Consider the following 24,675-nt stretch of genomic DNA (forward strand, 5'->3'; position numbering starts at 1 on the left):
AATCCAGGACAGATTTCTAAGAGGTTTTTAATAGACTATTTCCTCTAACATGATTTTCTTGTTATGTGGGCCAAGCCAACCTGCAGATAATCCCAGGCCAATGAATTGCTTGTGTGTATTGTGCAGGAACTTCTGGGTTTTTAGGGACAGCAATGAGATCTGGTACTACTTCTCCCAAGAGAGGATGATAATGAATCATCAGCACATTCACATCACACTCTGAAAGAGAGAGCAATGGGACACTTCAAAAGAAGGTTCCTGGTAAGGGGTGCGGCCCCCCAGACTCAGGGCTGTATAGGAGGGGTGTAGAACATGGAGGGGAAGGACAGTGAGATGCTGAGGTACCTGGGGGAGCCTATGGAGGGATGCTCAAAGGCCTCTGGCTACACTTCTGCCTCAGCAGATGGCCAGGCAGTCAGCAGTTTCAGGACTACAATGCCAGCTCTCCTGGGAGCTTCAGTTTGACAGACCCAGTGGTCTACCTAGAGAGTTAGCCCAGGACTTCCCTTAATCTCTATATTTTTTGTTATTTGCTTTATCTTTAATCCCCCATACTGCCTGGCTTTGTACTAATTACTCGCTCAATAATTGTTTTTGAATGAATAAGAAAAAAAGTCTATTGCCTTTAAGTATATTAAACCCTCTCTAAATCAGAGATTTAAACTTTCTCTTTCCTATGCATAATTTGCCATAATCAGTTTGGCACAATGCCATGTTTCTGATTATTATCATTAAGTCAGTGGCATTAGTGTCAAGGAAGTTTGGATTAACAGACTGTGTTTCTCATTAAGTGACTTATAAAAAGAAAATAATTTAGAATTAAGGAGTGTAAAAAGCATAATCTATGTCCCTTAGCATCTTGTGTCTCTTTTTTCTTTTGAAGAGGCTTATGGTTATTATTGGGCAGAATTGTTTAGGCTAAAGACCCTTTAAGACACTTGATAATTTTAAATTGTCACTGAAGGTAGATTGGCACAGAATGACACACCTTACTGCTTCCTGGAGGTGTCTGAGTTCAGGCACAAATGTTAAAATGATAAAAGCTTGCTGTCCTAAGGAGATCGCTTGGTGCAGTGCTTCAGAACAGATATCATCTATTGAATTTGTTTTTAGGAAATGCCATTTTGTGTTGAGGACTGAGTTGAATGAGTGAATGAAAAACCTTTTTTTTCCAATGTACTTTTATTTTGTTAACTATTTCCCAATTACTTGTAAAAAACTTTTTAACATTAATCTATTTTTAACAGCCCTTACTGATGTTATAGCATTGAATGTGAGGCACTATAACATCCCAAGTCATGAAAGAAAGATGAAATTATGTTCAGTAAGGATGCTGTATTGACTGAACTGAAAAGTACATTTGTATATTTTATCAGTTTCACAAAGGGATGGAACTAAAAGGACTGGAGGTCTTAAAGGCTAATCTAGTCCTCTGTTACCTCAGAATCTGTTACGTGCCTCCCTTGCTCACTATGTACTAGCATGTGATAGAGGCTTAACTGGGGCTTCTCTGTTGATTCTTTTTAGCAGATTGGTGAATGAATATGTTTAAAGGAAGGGAATTCTCTGTCATATTGTATCTTGTTTGTACAACTACCAACATCTGCATTGGTGCTAATATTTGAAATCTCTCATGGATAGGAGTACACTCTAGTCTGGAGTGTAGTAGGAAAAACTGAATTTCAGATGCTTGCTTTCTTTCATGGGCATCTTGGGAGCAGTTACTTCACTTCTGGACCTTCACTTTCTAATCTATGAAATAAGGAGGTTGGACATCCTTTCTTGCTGTAGGCCCCATTAGCGCATGATCTGCCAGTCTTACCTCTACTTTCTCAAATTCAGGGATTCTTACCCTCTTTTAGTGTAATTGGATCCCTTTGACAATCTGGTGAGGCCTATGGATCTCTTAGAATTTTTTCTTAAATTCATAATTGAATGAAACACTAAATTTCAATTAAAGGTTGGTGAAAATAAAAAAAAATTAATTGTTTTCCCCATCCCAAGTTCACAGTCTGATTGATGGTAATCCATGAACTGTGGCCACCAGGTTAAGAACCCCTCCTCTTATTCAGTCTTCACCCCCATGCTCATCATGCATTGATGACTATGAATACAATATTCTGTTTTTTTGAACTTTTAAGTTCCTTTCCCTTGCTAATTAAATAAAATTATCAGCTTCTTAGCCTGATGTTCAGGACTGTTCACACTCTTGTTTCTACAGTGTTTCTTCAGCCTTATCACCCATTTTTCCAGCTTCCAATCTTTGGTCATACTATCCTCAATTCTGAGATAGACACCCTACCACTCCCTTCCTCCCTTATCCCTATTCCTCCCTCCCCCTTCTCTCCTTTTTCCTTCTTTCCCTTCTTTTCTCTTCCCCTCCTCCCATTAATGTTGTTTCACCTGTTGAGATCTGTCCATGCTTTCTGTGCCCACTCAGATGCTGTGTCCATGAAACCTTCCTTGTCTCCTTCAGCTGTAAGGGATTTCTTTCTCCTCAGATTTTTCAAAGTACTTTGATTCCCCTCTTTGTACTCATAATCTAATTATAAATCTAATTTGTGCTGCAGTTATACAATTTGTTTAAGTTCGTTTGACTTATCTCTGCATTAGATCCTGAAAGTCCTGGGGTGCCAGGCCTGTGAGTTATTTCTTCTGTCCCAAGTGTTGGGTACAAAGTGCGTAGGAAATACTGAGCACATCTTTCTTGCATTAAATCCTGCAGAAATTTCTCCTTTAGTAATAATGTCCATTCCAGAGACAGACTTGTAGGGGAAGATTTTTATTTATTTATTTAAACCCTTACCTTCTGTCTTGGAGTCAATACTGTGTATTGGCTCCAAGGCAGAAAGAGTGGTAAGGGCTAGGCAATGGGGGTCAAGTGACTTGCCCAGGGTCACACAACTGGGAAGTGTCTGAGGCCAGATTTGAACCTAGGACCTCCCGTCTCTAGGCCTGGCTCTCAATCCACTGAGCTACCGAGCTACCCAGCTGCCCCCTAAGATTTTTATTTTTAAAATCAGTCTTAAAACTTTTTTTTTAAACTCTTTGGGCTCCTTGACACTTCTGACTTGAAAGGAGCTCATTGTTTGTATTTCACCTGGCTTGTTTTCTGCCCCAGGCCTGACAAGTTCAACGGATTTCTCTTAGGTGCTGAGCTATAGATTTAATCACAGGAGAAGATTAGAATTTTAGAACTTAATAGGATCAGAGAGAACCTCTAATTAATCTTATTTCTTTTCTAAATGAGGAAACTGAGTCTTAGGAGTAGTGAAGCAACTTGATGTCACATATCTAGTTCCTGGCAAAGCCAGAGCCAGAATCCATTTCTCTCCACTTTCAGGTAATCATGGGCCTAAAGAGTTTTAAAGGCAAGGCAGACATTGTATTTGTTCAGGTAATTTATTTATAAATATAGAAAAAACACATATATGACTTGATTTTTTTCCTGGATCTGTGATGGAATGGAAATTGGTTTGGGGAACTCTCCACAAGGAAACTTCCTTAACAAAAGTAGATCATAAATATTCAGCTACTTAGGATCAGGACACTAAGAATTTAAGCCTTTAGTTATTTAGTGATCCTTGAACCTTGTTCTTCTGGACTCCAGGTTGGCTTTTTATCCACTAAGCTAAGTGTCAAAGAATCTAGGGACTAGACTGAAACTACCTCCCTCCTTCCTTGTGATATAAAATATAAAAATATAAAATATTATAAAAAATCCCTCCCTTGTGATATAAGAATGATGACTCACTCAAATGAGCAAACTTGGAGTTAGAAGGTAGGAGTAAAAAAAAGGCAATTTATTCCCTTCATGAAAGGGGGCACTTCAGTGATGGGTTAAGAAGTGCCAACTGACTAGGTAGCAAGCTGCTATTACCTCCCCCCCCCATCCCCCAATTTGAAACACCTGTGACTGGGTTGTAGATTCTTCCAACTCAGTTCAGGTGAGGTAAGGGGAGCAACTGAGCTATTCTTAGCCCTTTCGGTCTTCCATCATTCTCTCTCCTAAGTTTGTCCCAGAGTCCTTAATCAGCAAAAGGTAACAAACCAGCCTTTGAGAGCTGGATGCTCATCCTGAGAATAGCACAGTCAGTTCTATCTAATTCACTCCTATTCTTCTTCCTTCTTCTTCCACAAAATAACTAATCTGGGAAAATATTTTTGCACATATTAAAAAAAAAAAGTCTAGGGGCTCCTGAGAATTAGCTAGCATTGATGGCCTTGTGGTCCAGCCTTGGAGTCAGAAATACTTGGGCCCTAGACCTGTCTCAGGTGTACATGATTGCGGGCAATGCCTGGTCTCCCTTGGAAGTTCAGGTGATTGGTTGGTTTGTATTGCTGGGGGACTGGAAATTTCTGCCCTTGAGCTTCTGACACTCATTAAATCATGGGCTCGGGAATGTGATGGGAAAAAAGGCAAGGATTTAGATTGCAAAGATTTTCTCTGTAGTGTTTCTCTAACTAGTGAGCTTGGTGACCTGGTGACTTAAGGTATTCTTTGTTAATAGCAACAGAATATTTTCACATAACCTGAAAAGCCAAGTAGGTAAAAGGTACCTCTGTGCTAAATGGTACTAAAAGTGAGGCATTATGAAACTAGTAATAAGATGCAGATAGTATTGTCTTGGAATTTTAGTTCAAACAAATGAGAATGAATATATTTGGAAACAAGTTAACTTTTATTAAAAAAATACAAGTGTGCACTATAAGAAATGCAGGTTAATTTAAAAAAATGGAAAGACCTACATGAATTTGAAAAGCTTAATGAGTAGAACTAAGAGAACATTATGAACATTTACAGAAATAATGTCTGAAGAATAACTTGTATATGGCCACCTCCAGGGAAAGAACAGATAAATAAAAACCTACAAAACATAGTTTTATATATATTATATATTTTTGTCAAATGATACCTTCTCTAGTATAGGGAGGGAGATAACCTGAGAATTTTTAATGTGACCAACAGAAAAATAAATTAATAAAAAAATAAACAAATACAAGTTTTAGGCTATTTTCTCCTGAATAGAAATAAAAATTTTCTTTTGCCCTCTTAGAGGTGAGATTTTCCTATGTTGGTTTGGGAAGGAATTCATTTTTTGGGGCAGCTAGGTCTCAGTATATAAAGTGCCAGGCCTGGAATCAGGAGGATCTGGGTTCAAAACTGGCTGCAGATACTTCCCAGCTGTATGACCCTGGCCAAGTCACTTAACTCTAGTTACCCAGCCCTTGCTGTTCTTCTGCCTTGGAACTGATACTCATATTGATTCTAAGATAGGAGATAAGGATTTTTCTTTTTTTAAAAGAAAATAATTATTGATTGTTCAGGCTTTGGTTTGAGTAGTAGATGCAGACTTCATCAAAACTTTTCAGAAACATTAATAAATTTATTTCTAAAAATGGGACAAAGAAGGAATGGATACAGAAAACAAGACACAGTTAATTTTCTCATCATTAGAAATCATACAACTTATTCCTTTATTGATATTTCCAAGTTTTAATATTTTGACACAATCTTTATGGATGTTTTTGCCAAAAAATTGAAATTTTAAAGTCATTTGAAGTTTTAAAAAAATCATTTTTTCATCCTTATTGAAATATTGAAAATATTGTATTGAAATTAGTGTGTTCTAGGTCAATGGCTTCTAAGACTCCAGTTGGATTCGTTGGTCTGGGCAACATGGGAAATCCAATGGCCAAAAACCTCATGAAACATGGATACCCTCTCATTATTTATGATGTATTTCCAGAAGCATGCAAAGATTTTCAAGATGTGGGACAGGTAAAGTAACTATCTTTGTGAATGTGTTAGAAACCTGTAGGGTTTCCAAATGTTTATGTTTTAAAATAAATCTGTATTTTAATGAGCAATGACATCTTGATTACACATATGCCTAGTAGAATTTTAAGTCTGATAGAGTAAAAATGTTTTACTCTTCATTATGTAACTTGTCCGCTGGCTGCATATCTAGGATTCATCCCAGAGAGGAGATTTTTATCATCAAGCAGAAATTGGGAGGGAGGGTCTGCACAACTCCAAGAGACTGGCCAAGCGGCTTCTGTGGTTATTTTAGATCTTTCTCTGAGAGTTTAATGAAGGGTCTAAATTTATTAAATGGCAAAGCAGCAAGTCACCCAGCATAGAATTTTGGGCTAGAGAAGTGTGTTTTTTTAAGATCCATCTCTGTTGTCTTTTGTTTCTAAGGATTTGTCTGATTTAAGGAGTTCTTAGGCTCTTCCATTTAAATGTGAGTATTGAACAGTGATCTCTGATGGTGAAGGGTTGTGCTGCCCAGCTTGATTAGATATCAATGTAGGGCAAAAATAAGAAGTGAGCAGCTAATTCTTTGCAAACATTTATTCAAGGCTTATAGTAAGAAGGTACACAGGGATATAAGAGCAGTAGGAAAACAGTACCTGCTCCCAGGTGATGGAACACAGCAGCAACAACAGCAGAGCCTTGATTTCTGTAGCACTTGAAAATTTGCCAGGGGCTTTATAATATCACATTTGATCTTCACAACCACCCTATGAGGTATTATCCTCATTCTACAGATGAGGAAACGGAGGCAGACAGGATAAGTCACTGAACTTGGGTGGTCTTCTTTTTTTTTTTTAAACCCTTACCTTCCGTCTTGGAGTCAATACTGTGTATTGGCTCCAAGGCAGAAGAGTGGTAAGGGCTAGGCAATGGGGGTCAAGTGACTTGCCCAGGGTCACACAGTTGGGAAGTGGCTCAGGCCAGATTTGAACCTAGGATCTCCCATCTCTAGGACTGGCTCTCAATTCACTGAGCTACCCAGCTGCCCCCTGAACTTGGGTCTTCTTAAGCCTTGATTCTGTGCTTGATGTATTACCTCACTGCTTAGTGAAACTCATGTAGAATAAGTACTTAAATATATATTTCAACAAAGGAAAGAGCCTTAACAATGATGGGAATCAGGAAAGGCCATGCAAAGGGGACTTGAACTAGTTTGGTGGTAATGTGAGAGAAAAGAAGAGGGGATGAATTCACAAGATTTAATGGAACTAGAATTGATCAGACTTGGCAGTTGATGATGGTGTCAACCATAGAAAGCAGACTGGGAAGAGCTCTAGGTTTGCAGTCCAGAGACTTTATTTTTGGCTAGTGAATGATTCCCTTAAATCCTTTGAGTCTCTGTTTCCTCATCTGTAAAATGGGGATAATGCTACCTATAATGTTCTTCCCACAGGCTTCTTAAAAAGGATCAGAGGGGTTAGCTAGATAGCTCAGTGGATGGAGAGCCAGGCCTAGAGATGGGAGGTCCTGGGTTCAAATATGACCTCAGACACTGCCTAGCTGTGTGACCCTGGCCAAGTCACTTAACTCCCATTGCCTAGCCCTAATCACTCTTCTGCCTTAGAACCAATACTAAGGTGGATGGTAAGGATTAAAAAAAAAATCAAAGAAGGGGGAGCTCGGTGGCTCAGTGGATAGAGATCCAGACCTGGAGTCAGGAGTTCTGGGTTCTGAAACAGTGAATTTGCCTTGGGTTATTTAACATTTGAGGAGCCATAATACAGGTGGAATAAGAAATGAATATACAGTTTTGAGAATCATCAGTGTAGGGCTGATAATGATACCCTTAAGAACAAATGGGCTCACCAGTGGAGAGAGTGTGGATAACAAAACTAAGATGGGACCTTACGTACACAAGAAAGAAAAAGACCAAGAAAGAATTATCAGAAAGGTCAGAGGAGGTTCACAGAATTTAGGACTGGAAATGACTATTGAATCCATCTAGTACAAATTTCTAATCTTATAAGTGAAGAAATGGAGGTCCATTTCTGGGTTAAGTGATTTCCCCAGGGTTTCATGGGAAGTAAATGACAAGTAGGATTTGCACCCATATCCTCCAACCCCAAATCCAGTGTTCTTTTATATGATACCATCTCATGCTGTCTGAAAGAAAAACAAGTTTGAAAAGAGGCAAAAGAGGAGAAAGCAGTCCTGTGCTGCTTTAGAACAGCTCCCAGCTGAGTCATGTCCATAAGCTGGTGACTCAAAAAATAAGAAATTAATAAAAGGAAAGACATGTACTCTCATCATTGCTGTTCTGTAGAGGCAGTTAGCCAGTGTAAAAGGACAGCAGGACACTCCAGGTGGGACACATCATTTTCCCACATGCCCCTGTGGGGGAGACAGCAGGAAGGTAAAGGGCAGCATTTCCACATCAGAGCACAGTGAGAAGTGTTGGGCTATATACCTCACAGATGTTCAAAGCCAGAGAAGCAGCCATATTGGCCAGCATCATTCTTAGTTTCCAGTTTTCCATGATTCCCACTCTCATTTCTGTACTCCCATTCCTCACAATCATTTATAAAGCAAGAAATGGCACTATTAAGATGAAGTTAGAAGAGAGATTGGGTCTGACCAAATGGACAAAGAAATCCCTATTTCTCCAGAAGGAGCTGAGAGAATAGAGTTGGGAGTGTTTTCAGGAATGGGTGAAATTGTTATGGCTTAAAGTGGGTATAGAATGTTGACTGAAGGCACAAGGGAGATCTTTGGGAGTCTGGAGAATGTAACTCATGTTATCAGAAAATCATCTGCTAGGTGGGACTGCAACCTGATTCAGTTCAACAAATGAACTGTTTGGCCCACTGTGCATTGGCTGCACTGGCTCACCGGGGCACGGTAGCCCAAGAACTACTGTGGTACTCCAGGCTTTAACTTGCCTTAGACCTGGTTGCTATCTTGACTCATTAAATGTTTTGAAGCAAGTCCATTAGGAATCTCTTTTTCTTCACAGTTCATTTTTAATTTTAGAATGAAAGTTAATGGGAAAATAGGGTTTCCTTTACACAGATTTATGTAGCTAGTTTTGCTGGACTTTTTTTTCTGTACAGCAAAACACTTATAAGCCTAAAGTATTGAATACATTATGTTAAATATTATAAACACATATTTTGTTTGGATCTTCATTTCATTGATGAAGGGACCGCCTCCCTCAATGCAGTCTGTGGCTTCCAAGAGCAGTCTAGGCCTGGGAGATTGGAACTTGCTCAGCCTTATATCATATATATCACTGGAAGAATTCAAATCCTAGGTCTGTTGACTCTTGGTTTGACTTATGTAGTACTGAGCTATGCAAAAAGACATTACATATGTGATCTCCTTTGAGTTTTACAAACAAACTGGTGAAGTGCTATGATCACATTTTGTATCTGAAGTCATTGTGGACAGGGTGTAGGACTTAGCCTTAGTCAGAGAGTTAGTGGACCTCCAAGGTAGGATTCAAACCCATTTTTGTCCAATTGCCAATGCCAATGCTCTGTATACTATGGTAGGCTGACTCTGGAGCTAATTGACTTACTTACTATGGCTTTCTTTTTGCCAAGATGATTTGCCAGTTCCAAGCTGGGAAAATAAGCTCCTCTAGCTGGTTTTTATTTCACAAAGTTCCTTTGCTCTTTTTTTAAAAATCCACTGATGGAGGTGCTTAGAAATAGTAAAATGGGTCAAAGGCTGGCAGCAAGAAGGGAGGAGAATAAGCCACCTTCTGAATGGGCTGATTGCAAACATTGAATAATGAAGTGCCCAGTTCTTATGGAAGAAGAGCTGATAATCCTGGGGAGACAAATTTGTGACAGGTTTATTTTTGGATTGGCAGCAATGGCATATGATTTCAGATACAATTATACCTCTTTTTTGGGGGCTAGGCCTCTGCCCTGATTTTGGTTACTATTGTATGTGACTTCTGCACCCTCACTACCCTCAATACAATAGACTGCCACAGCTTTTTTTTTTCCCCCTTACCTTCTGTCTTAGAATCAGTAGTAAATATTGACTTCAAGGCAGAAGAGTGATAAATGCTAGGCAATTGGAGTTGTGACTTGCCCAAAGTCACATAGCTAGGAAGTGTCTGAGTTCAGATTTGAACTCAGGACCTTCCATCTTTAGGCCTGGCATTCTATCCACTGAGCCACCCTGCAATAGGTTTCTTAAAAGCCCTCAAAGTCTATCAGTTGCCTGGCATATGTACATTGGCCACAGTCCAGTCATTCTTACTCCCCCAGAGTGTCTGTGAAAAGAATAGTTTTGATATTTGTAATGATAACCTTATCCTGAGGATCCAGAGAGAGATCAAGGAGATTTTTCGTGGATGGCTCTCTAAGGAAGTCAACAGGAATAGTTACTTGCAACAAATTGCTTAATTTAGATGAATTGGCCAGTAGTTATTTTCAAAGAAACAAATCATGTTTGGAACTAATTCTCTGATATTCCACATTCTCAGTAGCTTTTTAATTTGTTGTTGGTTGGAACAACAATGATGGAATCTTTAAACACAGGAAGTATCCTTTAATAAATGAAGAATTTGGCCAAAGCAAGAATACGATTCCAGAAGCATTCAAGAGGGAAATGTTTTAGAGGAATGTTAAAGGAAATGAAAATCTCTCATTTCTTTATTGTGCTATGAGATAAAGAGAGGAAGGTCACTTTAGTGGTTCACTGTTTTTCTCTTTCTTTTGCTGGAGGGGATTTAATGGACAGACTGGATTGATTTGAAACTAATAACTAAGTTCTAAGATTCTAGGTGGCTTTTCTTGTATGTAATAGAGCTTCTAGCAAAGCTTGTCACACTTTAAGAAAAACATTTTCATCAAGCAAATCCCAATTGTCTATTGATAGTCATTTAAAAATTGGAGATGTATTCTTATGGAAAAAGAGATTGTTATTAAATGAAACAACATTCTGAGGAAGAGCAATACTGACAGACAATAGACAGAATTGTAGAGTAAGATGAGTCAAGTTAACAAGTTTTTATTAGATGCTTACCATATGTCAGAGATTGTGCTAAACACTAGGAATACAAAAAGGCAAATAATCCTCCAAATATCCCACAACACTCCTTGCTCTCAAGCTACTTCTCTTTGGGAACTTTCTAATTTTCTTTCTGAACCCTCCATTAATTCTTCTACCCAGGTGCTCTTCTTCAATTGTTCAAGCACTCTTCTCCAATGTTTCATATAATCTAAAATTACTCCCTTTTCCTTCTTGCTTTATTTAACTCTTAGCTTTTGAGCTCTTCTAATTTTAAACTATAAAGGAGTATTTTTATTTTAAATAAATGAGTACAGATTGCCAGAGCATGCTGGAAAGGCTTTTTTTTGAGCTGGGAAATTGTTTATTAAGTCTTGCTTTCATCCTCTGTCTCTATTCTGGCTAAGCAGTCCATTAGGGGCAAAATACATGGAGTTTGCATTGCTTAGTAGTATTGAGTCAGTTTCTCAATGATTAAAGATGTATTAAACTACTGCTGTGTGCCAGACACAGACAAAACATGAAATAATCCCTATCCTCAAGAAGCTTACATTGTATTGAGTCTATTACTTCACCTTTTCAAGTGATTTTGTATCTCATTTGTTTCAGTAAAAATAATCATCTTAGGAGAAAGAATATAAGCTGGCAATGTGAACCACCATAAATTGGGGACTGTGGATTATAATAATGTTGACATAATAATTTAGTTTTGAAAACATTCAACTATTCTGTCCAGGTTTCCACTAGACTTTATTTTGACTCTGCTTTTGGCAACTTTAAGAAGGCTAGACATAATATTAGGATCCTTATCAAAGGGGATGGCTTACGATCACTGATTGAGGAGGAGTTGTTAATGGTTATATTCTTGAGCAGATGAGGAGAGAAGCATTGCTGCCCATTGCCATAGAATCTTAGTCAGAAGGGCCTTCACAGACCCTCCAATCCATTCAGGACCTGAACAAAACCTCTTCTCTAAAATACTCAACAAGTGATCATTTGGCCTTTGCCTTAGGACCTCAGGACCACTACTGAGGGTAAGCTCCCAACTTCTTGAAGCATTCCATTCCACTTTGGATAGGTCTGATTATTAGAAAGTTTTTCTTTATATCAGGGTTACTTCTGCCTCTTCAATCGATAGAAGAGCAAGAAGAACAAGTGTATTACCTTTTTTATGGGACAGATTTTCAAATATTCAAAGAGACCCATCATATTTGTTCTAAGTCTTATCTTCTCCGGGTTAAACAGTTTCTTTGAATGATAGGCATATGGCACAACCTCTAGGTCTTTCTCTTTGTTGGTTGCTCTCTTTTGGAAGTTTCAGCATTTTTTTGGAAATATATCCTGCAGGACTGAATAACATCCTGAAGATGTGGTCTGACTAGGAGGAAAACAGTGGGAAGGTGGGTGTTCTGGAACTTAGAAAAATAGTTCTAGGACAGAAGAATGGAATGGTAAGGGCTAGGCAATGGAGGTTATGACTTTGCCCAGGGTAACATAGCTTGGAAATTCATATTTGAGCCCATATCCTTCTGACTCCAGGCCTGGTTCTTTATCCACTGTGCTGCCTAGCTGCCCCAGAAAATGTTTCTTTAATTGCATTCCTATCTGGTTATGAACACATACCCATCCCTTATCCTTCCCTTCTGCTGGTAATTCGGAAGAACAGATGAACCAAGTGAGGTTTTGGAGATGATGATAGGACTTGCTTTTGCTTTTTATCCTCAAATGATAGATTACATTTATTCCTTTTTATATAAATATGGATAGAGGCAGCAGTATGAATAGACTTAAATGAAAGTAAATTAATGTAATTTTTATTAGCTTATCACCTAAATATTTATAAACTAGACCAGATCTCTTAAGGACCCAATGCTGCTTTACAAGGTTGACTTCATATTTATAGTGTTTATCAAATGCTAAATATTTAGTGTTGGTAGAGCAAAACTAATATAGCAAAATGATCTTTCTTTTCATTGGTTTGAACTGTTTGTATCTTTGTTTTTGGTTTAGCGATTTTCTAAAAATAGAGGCAGTGAAACTGTATTCATTAGTAGTAACTATTATCATTCCCATTAATTTGGTGCTTTAAGTGGAAAATCTGGAAAGTCAGTTTGGAAAGTGCTAGTGATAAACTTTTAACTCCTACAACTTTCTTGGATGTGATTCTCTTTTGGTAATTGGTGTCCACAGGTTTCATTGTTGCATAATCATAATGCTAGTTTCTATTTGAATTGTGGATAATTTCCTGTGTTGGTAGAAGGCACCTTGGAGGTCATATTGGATCACCTTTCATTATTCCATATGATGAATTGGGCCCTCACAGATGAACTGACTTGAGTGGCATCACATAGCCAGTGGGGAAGGGCTGGAACCCTCAGGGATCCTGACTCCCTGTTGTATGTCAGCCACCCAATTGCCTTAGTTGGTAACCTCTGAGGCATCTTCCATATATTCTTGCTCCTCTCCATTGCCATATCTTGTCATTTCCACCCTCACAGCATCCCTTGTATATGTCTCTGCTTTGTATATGTCCCTCTTCCCACAGCCACCGTCCTCTTTCAGCCCCCTCCCCTTCGGCAGTGTCATTTCACTGCAGTGTTTCCTATGAGCTGCCACCACCCACTCCCCTTTCAAGGGGACTTCCAGCCCAGGTGAGTACTTGAGGCCCTCCATAGGAAAGCACTGATTCTTTAGCCACCATGAGCCTTTTTCTTCTCAGGGAATCTCAAGAATAGGCTTCATATTTGGAGAACTGAAGAGATTTTTGGTTAGCTAGCTCACCAAAGAGAGGCAAAGAGTTGTCTTAACTATTTATGGCACTGTTGAAATTCCTTGATGTTTTGCATTTTCTTTTTCACAAAACCCTTACCTTCTGTCTTGGAAGCAATTCTTTGTAATGCTTCTAAGGCAGAAGAGCCACAAGGGCTAGGCAATGGGAATTGAGTGACTTGCCCAGGGGAGTCACAGAACTAGGAAATGCCTGAGGCTGGACTTGAACCTTTAGACCTGGCTCTCTATCCACTGAACCACCTAGCTGCCCTGACAACTTAGTTTTTAAAAGTCTCCTTACCTTAATTCCTACTGGTTTTAGTAAATTCTTTTTTTCTTTATTTAAAAAGTTTAATTAATTTAAGAATATTTTCCCATTGTTACATGATTCATGTTCTTTCCTTCCCCTCCTTCTACCCCTCTCCTGTAGCCAATGAGCAATTCCACTGGGATTTACATGTATCAAGTTGTAGTAAATTCTTAAAAATCATAAAAAATGACTGATAAAGGGGAAAACCCCACTGTAATGCTCTAGTGACAGTGGAAATCCAGAACAGAACTTGGTGCTGAGATGGAAAGAAATGGTTTTGTGGGTTTAATACTGGAGTCTGTGCTTGACACCTTTGGATTTTGGTATTATAAAACTAGAGTTCTGGAGCGTTTTTGTATGTGAAGCAGCCACCTGTTGAAGAATTAAAGAATAAAAACATTCTGTGAAAGTTAGGGTTGTTTTATGCTTAAACACAGGCTTTTTTTTTTAAAATAACATCATATATTAGATGAAAAAACTCACTCTCTGTTTTTAATGTAGGAGAAAAAAAACCAATTGAACTTAGTTCTGATTCTTTTATGTTGGGATTTCCATCAAGCAAAAGGCAGGTCATAAAACCATTGTGCCTAATTAAAGTTTTCAAGTGATGATCAACCACACTCCATATCTTCCCAAAAGTCTCCTTAAAGATGCCTGGGAAATTTCCCTCTCCTCCCTAAAACCTTTTGAATTCTATGATCTGTATGCAAAGATTCCTTTACCTCTCATTCATGACAGGGAAAGTAAGACCAGGAATTGAGAAAAATATCAGAATTTTATACAAGGTTTTATGATTTTGTATTATTTATAGTTTTATATAGAACAAATTATATTAATGAAGCATAGAATTTGAGAGTGGAAGGGGGGGAGCAGCAGTCATCTGGTCACATCCATACCTGAAAGGAATCCCTCTACCATCTTCATGAGTGGGCCAGTCTTCTTCTGGACAGCTCTCAATGCTAGAACTGGAAAAATTAAATTAGTTTCTCTACTAAAAGTATTATATTTTTATGAGGTTTATTAAAGATTATTAGAAACAAAGGATAAAGAAATACAAAATAAGAAAAACCCATGCCTAGGGCTGATTAGCCCATTCACAATTCACTTACTACATCTTGCATGCCGAGTAGAGAGGCGGGTGTGCTTAGAAGCGGAAGAAGAGAGCGCTTGGGAGGCAGAGAGCCCTTTAAATACTAAATTGTGTTCTTGCACTCAGGTGAGGCCTCGGGTGAGATTATAGGGAATTCTGGGAAGTACCAAGGACTTCTGGGATTGAAGTCCAGGGTTCAAATCTCCATTTTACAGCTCTTCTTCCTGATTTCAAGCTTAAATGACCTCTTTTCATCTTCTACCCATTACTTCTAGATTCTTCCCTCTGGAGACAAACAGAACATATCAAATCCCTCTTTCATACAAAAGCCTTTGAGATACGGGAATACTGTTGTCAGGTCCTCTCAAGCTGCCTCTTCCCTGGGTCCAAGCAAAATACCTCAGGTCTTCCATCAATCCTCATATAACAGATTCTAGACTCTTAACCATTTGGATTGTCTTCTTATAGACGCTCCCTAGCTTATCAATGCCTCTCTTGTACTGTGGTTCTTTATGATACAACTAATATACAGTCTCATACTCTTATGTGAAATATAATTCTCCGTGCTTGATTATTCTGCTGACTTGTTTAATTAGACTGATATGAAATTCAATTTGTCAACTAGTTACTATGTACTTAGGTACAAGGTTTTGTTGTAGGAGTTAGGACCACCAAGACAAAAAATAAGACAGGCCTTGCCCTCACGGAGCTTGCGTTCTACAGAGAACATATAATAATAATAATAAATAAATAAAGGTTGATAACATGCTATTGGATTTGTTGAATAAAGCTGAAAATCATTGACCTCCACATGGAGCTGATAAAATAGCTAAGATCAAAGATAGGAATCAAAATGCCTCCCTCAGAACCATTAGCATTGACTCAGTAAACACTATGGTGACAACAGAGCCTAGAAAAAATGCTGCTAGCTGGCACAGTGGATAGAGCACCAGGCTTGGAGTCACTAGGTTCAGATCTGGCCTCTAACACGTCCTAACTGTGTGACCCTGGGCAAGTCATTTAACCCCAGTTGCTTAACCCTTGCCCTTCTGTCTTAGAATTATTACTAAGACAGAAAGTAAGGATTTAAAAAAAGAAGAAGAAAAAATAGCTGAGTCATGCTGGTTTATTCATGGATATGGAGAAGTTTATGATGACAATTCAAGACTAGGTTGTTACCCTCAGAAATCACAGAAGAGTTATTCTTAATGATCCCAGATTTAATGATAAATGTAGATGATGAAAGGAAATGATTGAAACTCTGCAGCATGTCATTTCAGGTCACAAAATTTAGCTTCTACTGAATTACTAGCAAGATAGGATGTAGTAGAATTCTACAACAGAAACTCAGTGTCTTTTGTAACCTAACATAATAAATCCCTGTACGGACCTCAAAAATATCCTTGAGAATTCAAGCAGTAAATTGTATTGGAATTGAAATATTTTGACAGGTTGAGCTACCCACATTTGCTCAAATATAACGCTGATACTTAAATATTTAACAACCATGTTTTAATAGATGTTGCTATACCAAAAGATGAACATTCCTAAGCTGTAAAAAGCATTCAAAATACAGATGCAGTGAGCAACATATATTAATTATCTCTGCTACTCGCATTATTCCAGAGTTATTATTTTGTCCACTTTTAAGTATATGAAATATGTGATATATGATACACACATATATGAATATATTAACCATTAAATCAAAATAAAAGTAGTAGGATAGAGATTTTACTCATGGAATTTATTTCTATACAACTATGTCAAATAAGAAGAGAAAAAGGGTTTTTTCTGTAATAGTAATGATATTAATAGCTTCCATTTATATAGCACTTTAAGCATACAGAGCACTTTACATACACATAATGATTATTTTCAGATATTTGTAGGAATATCACGGAGTATGAATGAGACTTGTTCTGTTGGACACCCTGGGTAAGATCAGGAACAGCAGGAAGGAAGGAAGGCAAAGAACCAAACTTAGGTTGGTGTCAGGAAATACTTCTTAGTCTTTCTTGCTTTCTAGAAGTGCAGCAAACTGCCTCAAGAGTTGGTGAGTCGATCCTCCTTGGAGGTCTTCTTACAGAGGCTGGAGGGCTGCTTTTTGAGTCTGTTAGAGTAGAAATTCTTTTTCTTGTATGAGTTGGATCAAGGGACTCCTGATGCCCCTTTCCACTCTCAAATTCTTTGATTCTGTGATTGAGTAAATATATTCTTTTGATCTTTGGCCAAGTATGTAACTTCCCATTTATGCACTTATTTCTGTGTTAAAGTGTGATTGGACATTTTATTTCAGTTTAACACCTCTTGTCACCAGAATGCTGCTTTGGCCTATCACTTTGAATAGAGCTGATTTGGATGACTCTCAAGAGCTGGACCACCCTGAGACCCTTTAGCTTCTGTCCCACCGCAGCAGATGTACAAGGCTACACCAGACCAAAGCCTTTAGGAATAGTTCCTTAATGAACTTAGGACCCCCCCCCCCAAAAAAAAAAAAAGCAGCTTTTCTAGTGGCTGACCAGAGTTAGTGCCCATGGGAGCAGTGTAATCACATGAAGGACTGAGTTAGACAAGCAGTCAGAAGGCAGAGACTAAAGAGGCAAAGGGTTAGGATTTCAGAATTGGACAATAGTGCGTGTTATCCACAAGCAAACATCTTTTTAGCTTGTAGTAGGTGTTACTGAGCCTTCTCCCTCAGTGCAGGCGGCTCAGGACACCAGCCCGGCTATGGGAGACTGCCCAGACAGGCCAACACAGAGCCAGAAGGTGTGTGTGTGTGACGTGTCAGAGGGGAGAGATGCCTGGAGTAACAGTCTATTTTCCTTATCTTTTTGTATCAGTCCCAAGGCAGAAAAGTGGCAAGGGGTAGGCAGGTGGGGTTAACTGTCTTGTCTAGGGTCCTACAGTAGCAAGGAAGTATCTGATGCCAGATTTGAACCCATGGTCCTCCTGACTCCACTGGGCTACCCAGCTATCTCTAGTTCTTATCTTTTTTATGACTGGTAACAACTTCTAAGGACCTTGGATAAGAACTGTAAACAGATTTTAAAATGTCTGAAAGAATAATGATTATAACTCAAAACCAACCCAAGAGATCTATTTGGGAGGCATTGCGTTTAAAAAAAAACCCACTCCATCTTCCCATCCCTTTGATTTTTGGGAGATGCTGAGGGTTCCTTTTAAGGTCCAATTCTGAAGTGTCAGGCTTGACTTTTGAGGCTTGGGGATTTTCATGAAGCATCTGCAATTTGTGCTTGAGGGTCAGGGAAAATATGGAGGCTTTTCTGGGTGAGTTTTCTGACCCAGTAAGCCTTAGATTCTCCTTCAATTTGGTTTCCCTTTAAAAAACTTGGAAACCATTTTATTGTTCTCAAGTTGTAAGGTTAAAAATGTTTGGTTAAGTAATTCTCCTGGGTTTTAATCTGGCAGCCTCTCAGATCTTGTAAAACAAGAACTTTCAAAGCCTTTGGCCTAGTGGGCTCCACCATTTTGGCCAAATGCTTCAAGATGTTGGCAGGGAGGTTTTTCAGTGTTCCAAGTGCTGTATAGTTTTGAAGTAGTGGCAGACTTCAGGATTCTTAGTGATCTGAAAACATTGGAGTGGAAGTTGAATGAGAGTGTGCTCATCTTTCTCTGATAAATTCTGGCCCTTTGGGCTTCCATGGAATCTGTAGTTTAGTGACCAAAACTCTGAACTTGGTTTAGGTGATTATTTTGTCTAGAAAGGGCAGCACAGTTTTTCTCAGTAAACCCCACCATGAACAAGGGACATCTTTTGGCTCCCTCCCCTCAAGCCAATCCTGGCTCTGGTGGCCATTTTTCTGGTAGCAAAGAAGTCAGAACCATACTGGCAAGATTATTATAATCATTTTTAACTTAAATTTTTTTTATTACATATAGAAAATTTTGACACTTTTCCCCTACCATTTTGCAATTCAGACACTCTCCCTCCCTTACCTAGTCTATTAGCACAATTCTTAGTCTGCATTGCCCGTATCCCCCCACTCCACACAGGCTGTGGTTATTGGCCACACTGGCCAATGAAAGTATGTCTCAAAGCAACATCTAGGAAGTAGCCTTTGCAGGGAATGAGTGGTGGTGTTGTGGAAGAAGCACACCCAAGTTTGTCTTAGAATCAATACTAAGCACTGATTCCAAGGCAGAAGAGTGACATGGGTAGGTAATTGGGGTTGTGACTTGCCCAAGGTCACACAGCCGGGATATATTCATAATTTCTTACACTACAATAATACTTCATTGTATTCCTGTATCATTATCTGTTGGCCATTCTCCAAGTGATGGACATCTAATTGTTTCTGTTGCAGAAGTGCCACTATCGATATTTGAGTGTGGCTGGGCCCTTTCTTTTGGCTTTTAGCTGGTATCTCTGGGCCAAAGGCAATGGATGTTCCAGTCATTTTCTTAGAAAAACTTCCCATTGCTTTCTGGAATAGTAGGACCAATTCACTCCCACTTTGACCAATAATAAGCGAATGGGTCTCTCACATGGTTGACTTTTAACTCATTATAATACTGTACCTTTATATTGATTTGTCACAATAGACACCAGCTGCCATATTGATCTCTCTTATTGTGCCACTCCACTACCCAAAAACTTAAGGCTCTCGGGGCAGCTAGGTGGCCCAGTGGATAACCTGTGGAGTTGGAGGTCCTGGGTCCAAATCTGGCCTTAGACACTTTCTAACTAATTGATTTTGAACAAGTCACTGAACTCCATTTACCAAGAACATGTACTTCTGTCTTGGAGCTGTTACTAAGAGAAAGGATTTAAAAACAAACAAAATAGAACTTAGGGCTCTCGACTTCCTACCAGATGGACTTAGTCTGACATTCAAGGCCCTCTGCAATCTCACTGTGGCACACCTTTCTGGTTTTGCTCTTCCCTTTACCGTGTTCTGTGCTTCAAACCCACTTTGTTAAGTTCCACCTTTGCTCAAGCTTTCACTTGACAGCCACGTTGTACCCCTTTTGCCCCTTTTCTTGCCTGCCTTTTAGAATGCTTATCAGTCTTCAACCCCCTCCCTCCCCCCCAAGCTCAAAGCTTTCCCTAGGAGCCCTTGCCAGTGCTCCTGGTCAGAAATCTTCTTTGAATTCTCAAAGTCCTTGATCCATGGAGGTCTAATATAATAGAACGTCTGTAGGAGACATATTGGAGTGTGGGGAACTGTGTCGTTTTCGGCTAAACCCCTTAGTCTCCCCCTGACCCTTTGCTTCCTGAGAGGAAGAATCACCCTGTGGGGCCGTGCTCGGTAAGCCCTAGACATGGGAGCCTCTGCTTTGATTCCCTGCTATTGTGAGACCCTGGAGCCTTGGGGGGCCAGCAGCCTGGTCAGGGGCCTCCTCGACCATTGCACTGAGGTGAGTAAGAATGCCGAGGGGTTCATGCCCTCATCCGCTCCTGACAGTGCCTCTGCTCTTGGACCCCACTCTTCCTGCACCTGGACTTTGGCAGTGCTGGCTGAGCTTTCCTCCTTTTGCTGGCTCAACCACCTGGTCCCCAGCCTGCCTTTCCCTCCTGGCTCTGTTCCTGGAGCTCTCGTCCCCAACCTTCCTGAAGCACCCGAGGCATTTCCACCTGGGTACCTCCAGCCAGCGCGGGGCCTTCTTCCTGGCCGTGTGGCTCCCCAGACTCTTTCTTGTTTCTTGTTGGCCCTCCCAATTGTGGAGGCCAATCTGCATTCTCCTTCCTGACTGCTCCACTTACTGGGCTTCAGAGCCATGTGCCCCTTCTTCCCTGTCAGAGTCGGCTCCTCGAGGACAAGAACGGCTCTTCCTCCTGGGGCCCCTCGTTTCCCTCACAGCTCATGGCCCATGGTCTTTCCAGATCCTTCCACATGCAGGGCTTTCCGTGCCCCGAAGCTGCCTTAGGTTTAGTTTGTATAGACTCAGTTTATGCATGTGTTGTCTGCCCTGATGGGATGGAAACTTCTTGTGGTCTGGGAATGAGCACAGTGCCTGCCACAGAGTACAGAGTAGGCCTTAAGAAATGCTTGTGGGAAAAAGAAAGAAAGAAGGAAAGAACTGCTGGAGTCAGGAGGCAGCTCAAAGTGTACTATTTTTTGCTTTAGTTTATTTGTGTTTTTATTTGGGGGTTTTGGTTTTATTTGAGGATTCTCTTCCAACAATGACCAGCATGAAATCAAATTTTTTATGATAATACACATATAATCTACATCAGCTTATCATCTCCAGAAGGGAAAGAAGGGAGGGAGACAATTTGGATTTTATTATTTCAGAAAACATATTGAAAATTATTACATTTAATTGGAAAAATAAAATATTAAAAAAAAAGAAAAGTTTATTGGTACTTACATGTTGATTGAGTGACTGAAAAACAAAAATGAAGCAACTCTTTTTTTTTTTAACCCTTACCTTTTGTCTTAGTATCAGTTTTAAGACAGAAGAATGGTAATGGCTAGGCAATCGGGATGAAGTGACTTGCCCAGGGTCACACAGCTAGAGGGTGACTGAGGCCACATTTGGACTTTAGTCCTTCCAACTCTAGGCTTGCTGTTTTATCTACTTTGCTTCCTAATTGCTCCAACAGCCCCTGTTTTCAAGAAGCTTCTGTTGTATTGAGGTGATAAAATAGTCTTTTGTCCCAGCACAGTTACACCCAGGGATGATCACCCTGTTGGTCTCTGTCTGGGCAGGAGTACTTCTCCCTTGGCCTGACACTTCCTCCATGCTGTAATGGCCTTAAGAATTATTCTTGGACCATTATATGGGATTCTGTTGGCTAGAAGATGAAGAAGGGTGGCAATGAGCCTTTGTTTAAGGATGCTGTAGTTTCCCTCCCCATCAGTTTCCTTTTGCTTCCTTCCCACAAACCCACATTGTCAGTCATGCATTTGGGCTGTCCTGCCTGACATGTTAGAATGTTTTTCTTAGCCAACCAGAGTATATACCAACAAATATGCAGTCTAAGGCATTAAGCTGGAAGAACCCATGAGAATTTGTGTGTCTGTTCCCAAGACCACTATGGTTTGCCCTTTCCCCCATCGCTCCCCTCACACATTTTAAAGTAAACAGTGCACTTTGATTCCATAGAAGCAGGTTTTGGAGGAGTTAAAGGAATGTATCTTTTTTTTGGTTCTCTCAAAATCAGTTATATGTTTAGCTGACTATCTTAGGTATTACCTTTTTGTACAGTGATTGTAATTGTGCACGGTTGTGCTCTAGAAATTGCCTGAACTTTTATTTTAAAGCAAGACTAATCCCATGTGCATGTTTCATGTTTCAAGTGAATGACTGGTGCAATTTTTTTTAAAGGTAATGGCTTCTCCAGCAGATGTAGCAGAGAAAGCAGACAGAATTATTACTATGCTTCCCACTAGCCTTAATGCAATAGAAGTTTACACGGGACCTAATGGCATTCTTAGGTATGTATTTGCTTGTTATGAAAAGCTTGCAAGCTCTTCCTTTGAATCATCAGCAGCATGTTTATTTTTGTTTTCTTGTTTCTTTAGGGGAGTTTTCTTGTGTCTTTTGTTTGTTTTTTGTTAATCAGAAATATTAGTTTTAGCAAATACTCCCTCCCAAATCCCTTTGGACATCTTTGCATTGATTTCTTTTATATTTATTGCTTTAGCTCTTTTAAATAGTCTTCTTGCCACTCCTTGCACATTTAACAAAACAATTTAGGCTTTCTTTAAAAAAAAATTTTTTTTTAAACCCATACCTTCTGTCTTGGAGATGAATACTGTGTATTGGCTCCAAGGCAGAAGAGTGGTAAGGGCTAGGCAATGAGGGTCAAGTGACTTGCCCAGGGTCATACAGCTAGGAAGTGGCTGAGATCAGATTTGAACCTAGGACCTCCCATCTCTAGGCCTGGTTCTTAATCTACTGGGCTACCCAGCTGCCCCCAATTTAGGCTTTCTTAATGCTACTTGTGCTCGAGGTGAAAGAAATTGGATGTAGTGAGAGTTTTTATTAAACAATTATAACTATTGGAATCATAAAAGACAATTAATATTTATTGAGGGACCATGGGGGAGTGTCACATTTATAAGAAATACTTTTTTTTTTGGCCGGGGGAAAGCATTCAAATATAATGAAAAGGTATTGTATGAACTAATGATCCAGAAATTTGTGATCCAGGCTGAGGTTTTCGAACCCTTGACAGTTTACAAATCCCATTTTCAGTCAGTGGTATGGCTCCTTTGTCTCTTCATCACCATTTGTCAGGACAGTGGTTGGGTCTCCCCTTGGTTGTGGGTTTTCTGACTTTACTCACTTCTTTCTTCTGGAATTTGAGCCCTTCCAAGAAAGTCTTACTATCCCTACAGCTCCAAGCTATGGATTTCTGTTTTATAGGTGGCTTTAAGATGTTCAGAATTGGTAAAATTACTTAATAATGTCAGAGAATTTAATAAAGTTAAGTGTTGTGATTTCAGTGAAGGCTGGAAGGTATTTTGAGGGGGGTGCACTTGTGTTGTGGCCACTGACCTTCCTCCTTAGAGTTATTCATTTTTCATTTCTTGCTAACATGCATTTTGTGAAATTTCACTAGTTGATATATTTGTTACACCTAAACACGGGAAGTCTCTTTTCTCACTTGCATTGAAGGGTGCTTCTAACACTTTTTTGACACTCCGTATGATAGACTGAGTTCTGCAATCACTGAGTAATTCACCGCTTAACATTTGAGGAAGAATTGTTTGAAGTGTTATGTAGCATTTATATTGAAATCTGAGTCTTGTAAATGAAATTAAAAGTAGATACTTTTGACCAAAGAAACAAAGTAAAACATTTATTACATCTTTATTTTAAAAAATCTTAACAAAATATCTTTAAGAATACTGTAAATGTCACAGTCTAGCATGATTAGCCTTTCGGGAGAAATTTATAAAACCAGATATTGTTTATCAGATTCCATTTTTCTTGACTGATATTGCATACTTAGACATTAGTTTAAAATTTTTAAAGAAAAAACCCTTATCTTCCACCTTAGAGTCAATACTGTGTATTGGTTCAAAGACAGAAGAGCAACAAGGGCTAGGCAATGGAGATTAAATGACTTACCCAGGGTCACAAAGCCAGGAAGTATCTGAGGCTAGATTTGAACCCAGGACCTTCTCTAGACTCTCAATCCGCTGAGCCAAAAGATGCCCCCAATTTGAATTTTTATAGAAAATAATTTGGTTCCTAAACCTGTCATAAACTACATCAGGAGTTATGACCCTTATCATGCCAGAAAGGAAATGGTTATCAAGTGTAGGATGACATCTCCAAGTAAATGAGGGAAGGAAGAGATTGCTGGATACTAGACAAAGGTTTTTACTATAAGTTAGGAGTCAGTCACATGCACTAACTTGTATCTTTCATTAATAGCTAGTACTTGAATAGAAAATTCTGCTTTTATTTTTGTTAATAATGCTAATACTAGCAGCACTTGAAGGTTTGCAAAGCTCATGACAAATATCATCTAATTTTGTCCTAACCATAAAATTGTAGGGGAGGTGCTCTTATTCTCATTTTACAGATGAGGAAATTGAGGAATGCAGATTTGTGTGTGTGTGTGTGTGTGTGTGTGTGTGTGTGTGTGTGTGTGTGTGACTTGCTTAGGGCCCCACAATCAGTAAATGCCTGAGGCTGGAGTTGAATTCAGGTCTTTCTGACTCCAGACTTAGCACTTTGTGCACTGTGGTACCCCCTAGCGGCTCTCTCTATTGTCAGAGATCCTGTGGACTCTGA

At 39.4% G+C, this 24,675-nt stretch overlaps 1 protein-coding gene across 2 annotated transcripts in view; it reads left to right on the forward strand.

Annotated features, from left to right (window-relative positions):
- The window catches only part of HIBADH (3-hydroxyisobutyrate dehydrogenase), a 159,669-nt gene that overhangs the window by 8,164 nt on the left and 126,830 nt on the right, over positions 1-24,675 (forward strand). For both annotated transcript variants that reach the window (XM_007505320.2, XM_007505321.3), the window contains exons 2-3: positions 5,625-5,782; positions 22,252-22,361. In XM_007505320.2, coding sequence (XP_007505382.1) covers positions 5,625-5,782; positions 22,252-22,361 — 268 coding nt within the window. The remainder of the gene's footprint in view (positions 1-5,624; positions 5,783-22,251; positions 22,362-24,675) is intronic.

This window comes from Monodelphis domestica, chromosome 5 (genome assembly GCF_027887165.1).
Source record: "Monodelphis domestica isolate mMonDom1 chromosome 5, mMonDom1.pri, whole genome shotgun sequence".
Classification (NCBI taxonomy): domain Eukaryota; kingdom Metazoa; phylum Chordata; class Mammalia; order Didelphimorphia; family Didelphidae; genus Monodelphis; species Monodelphis domestica.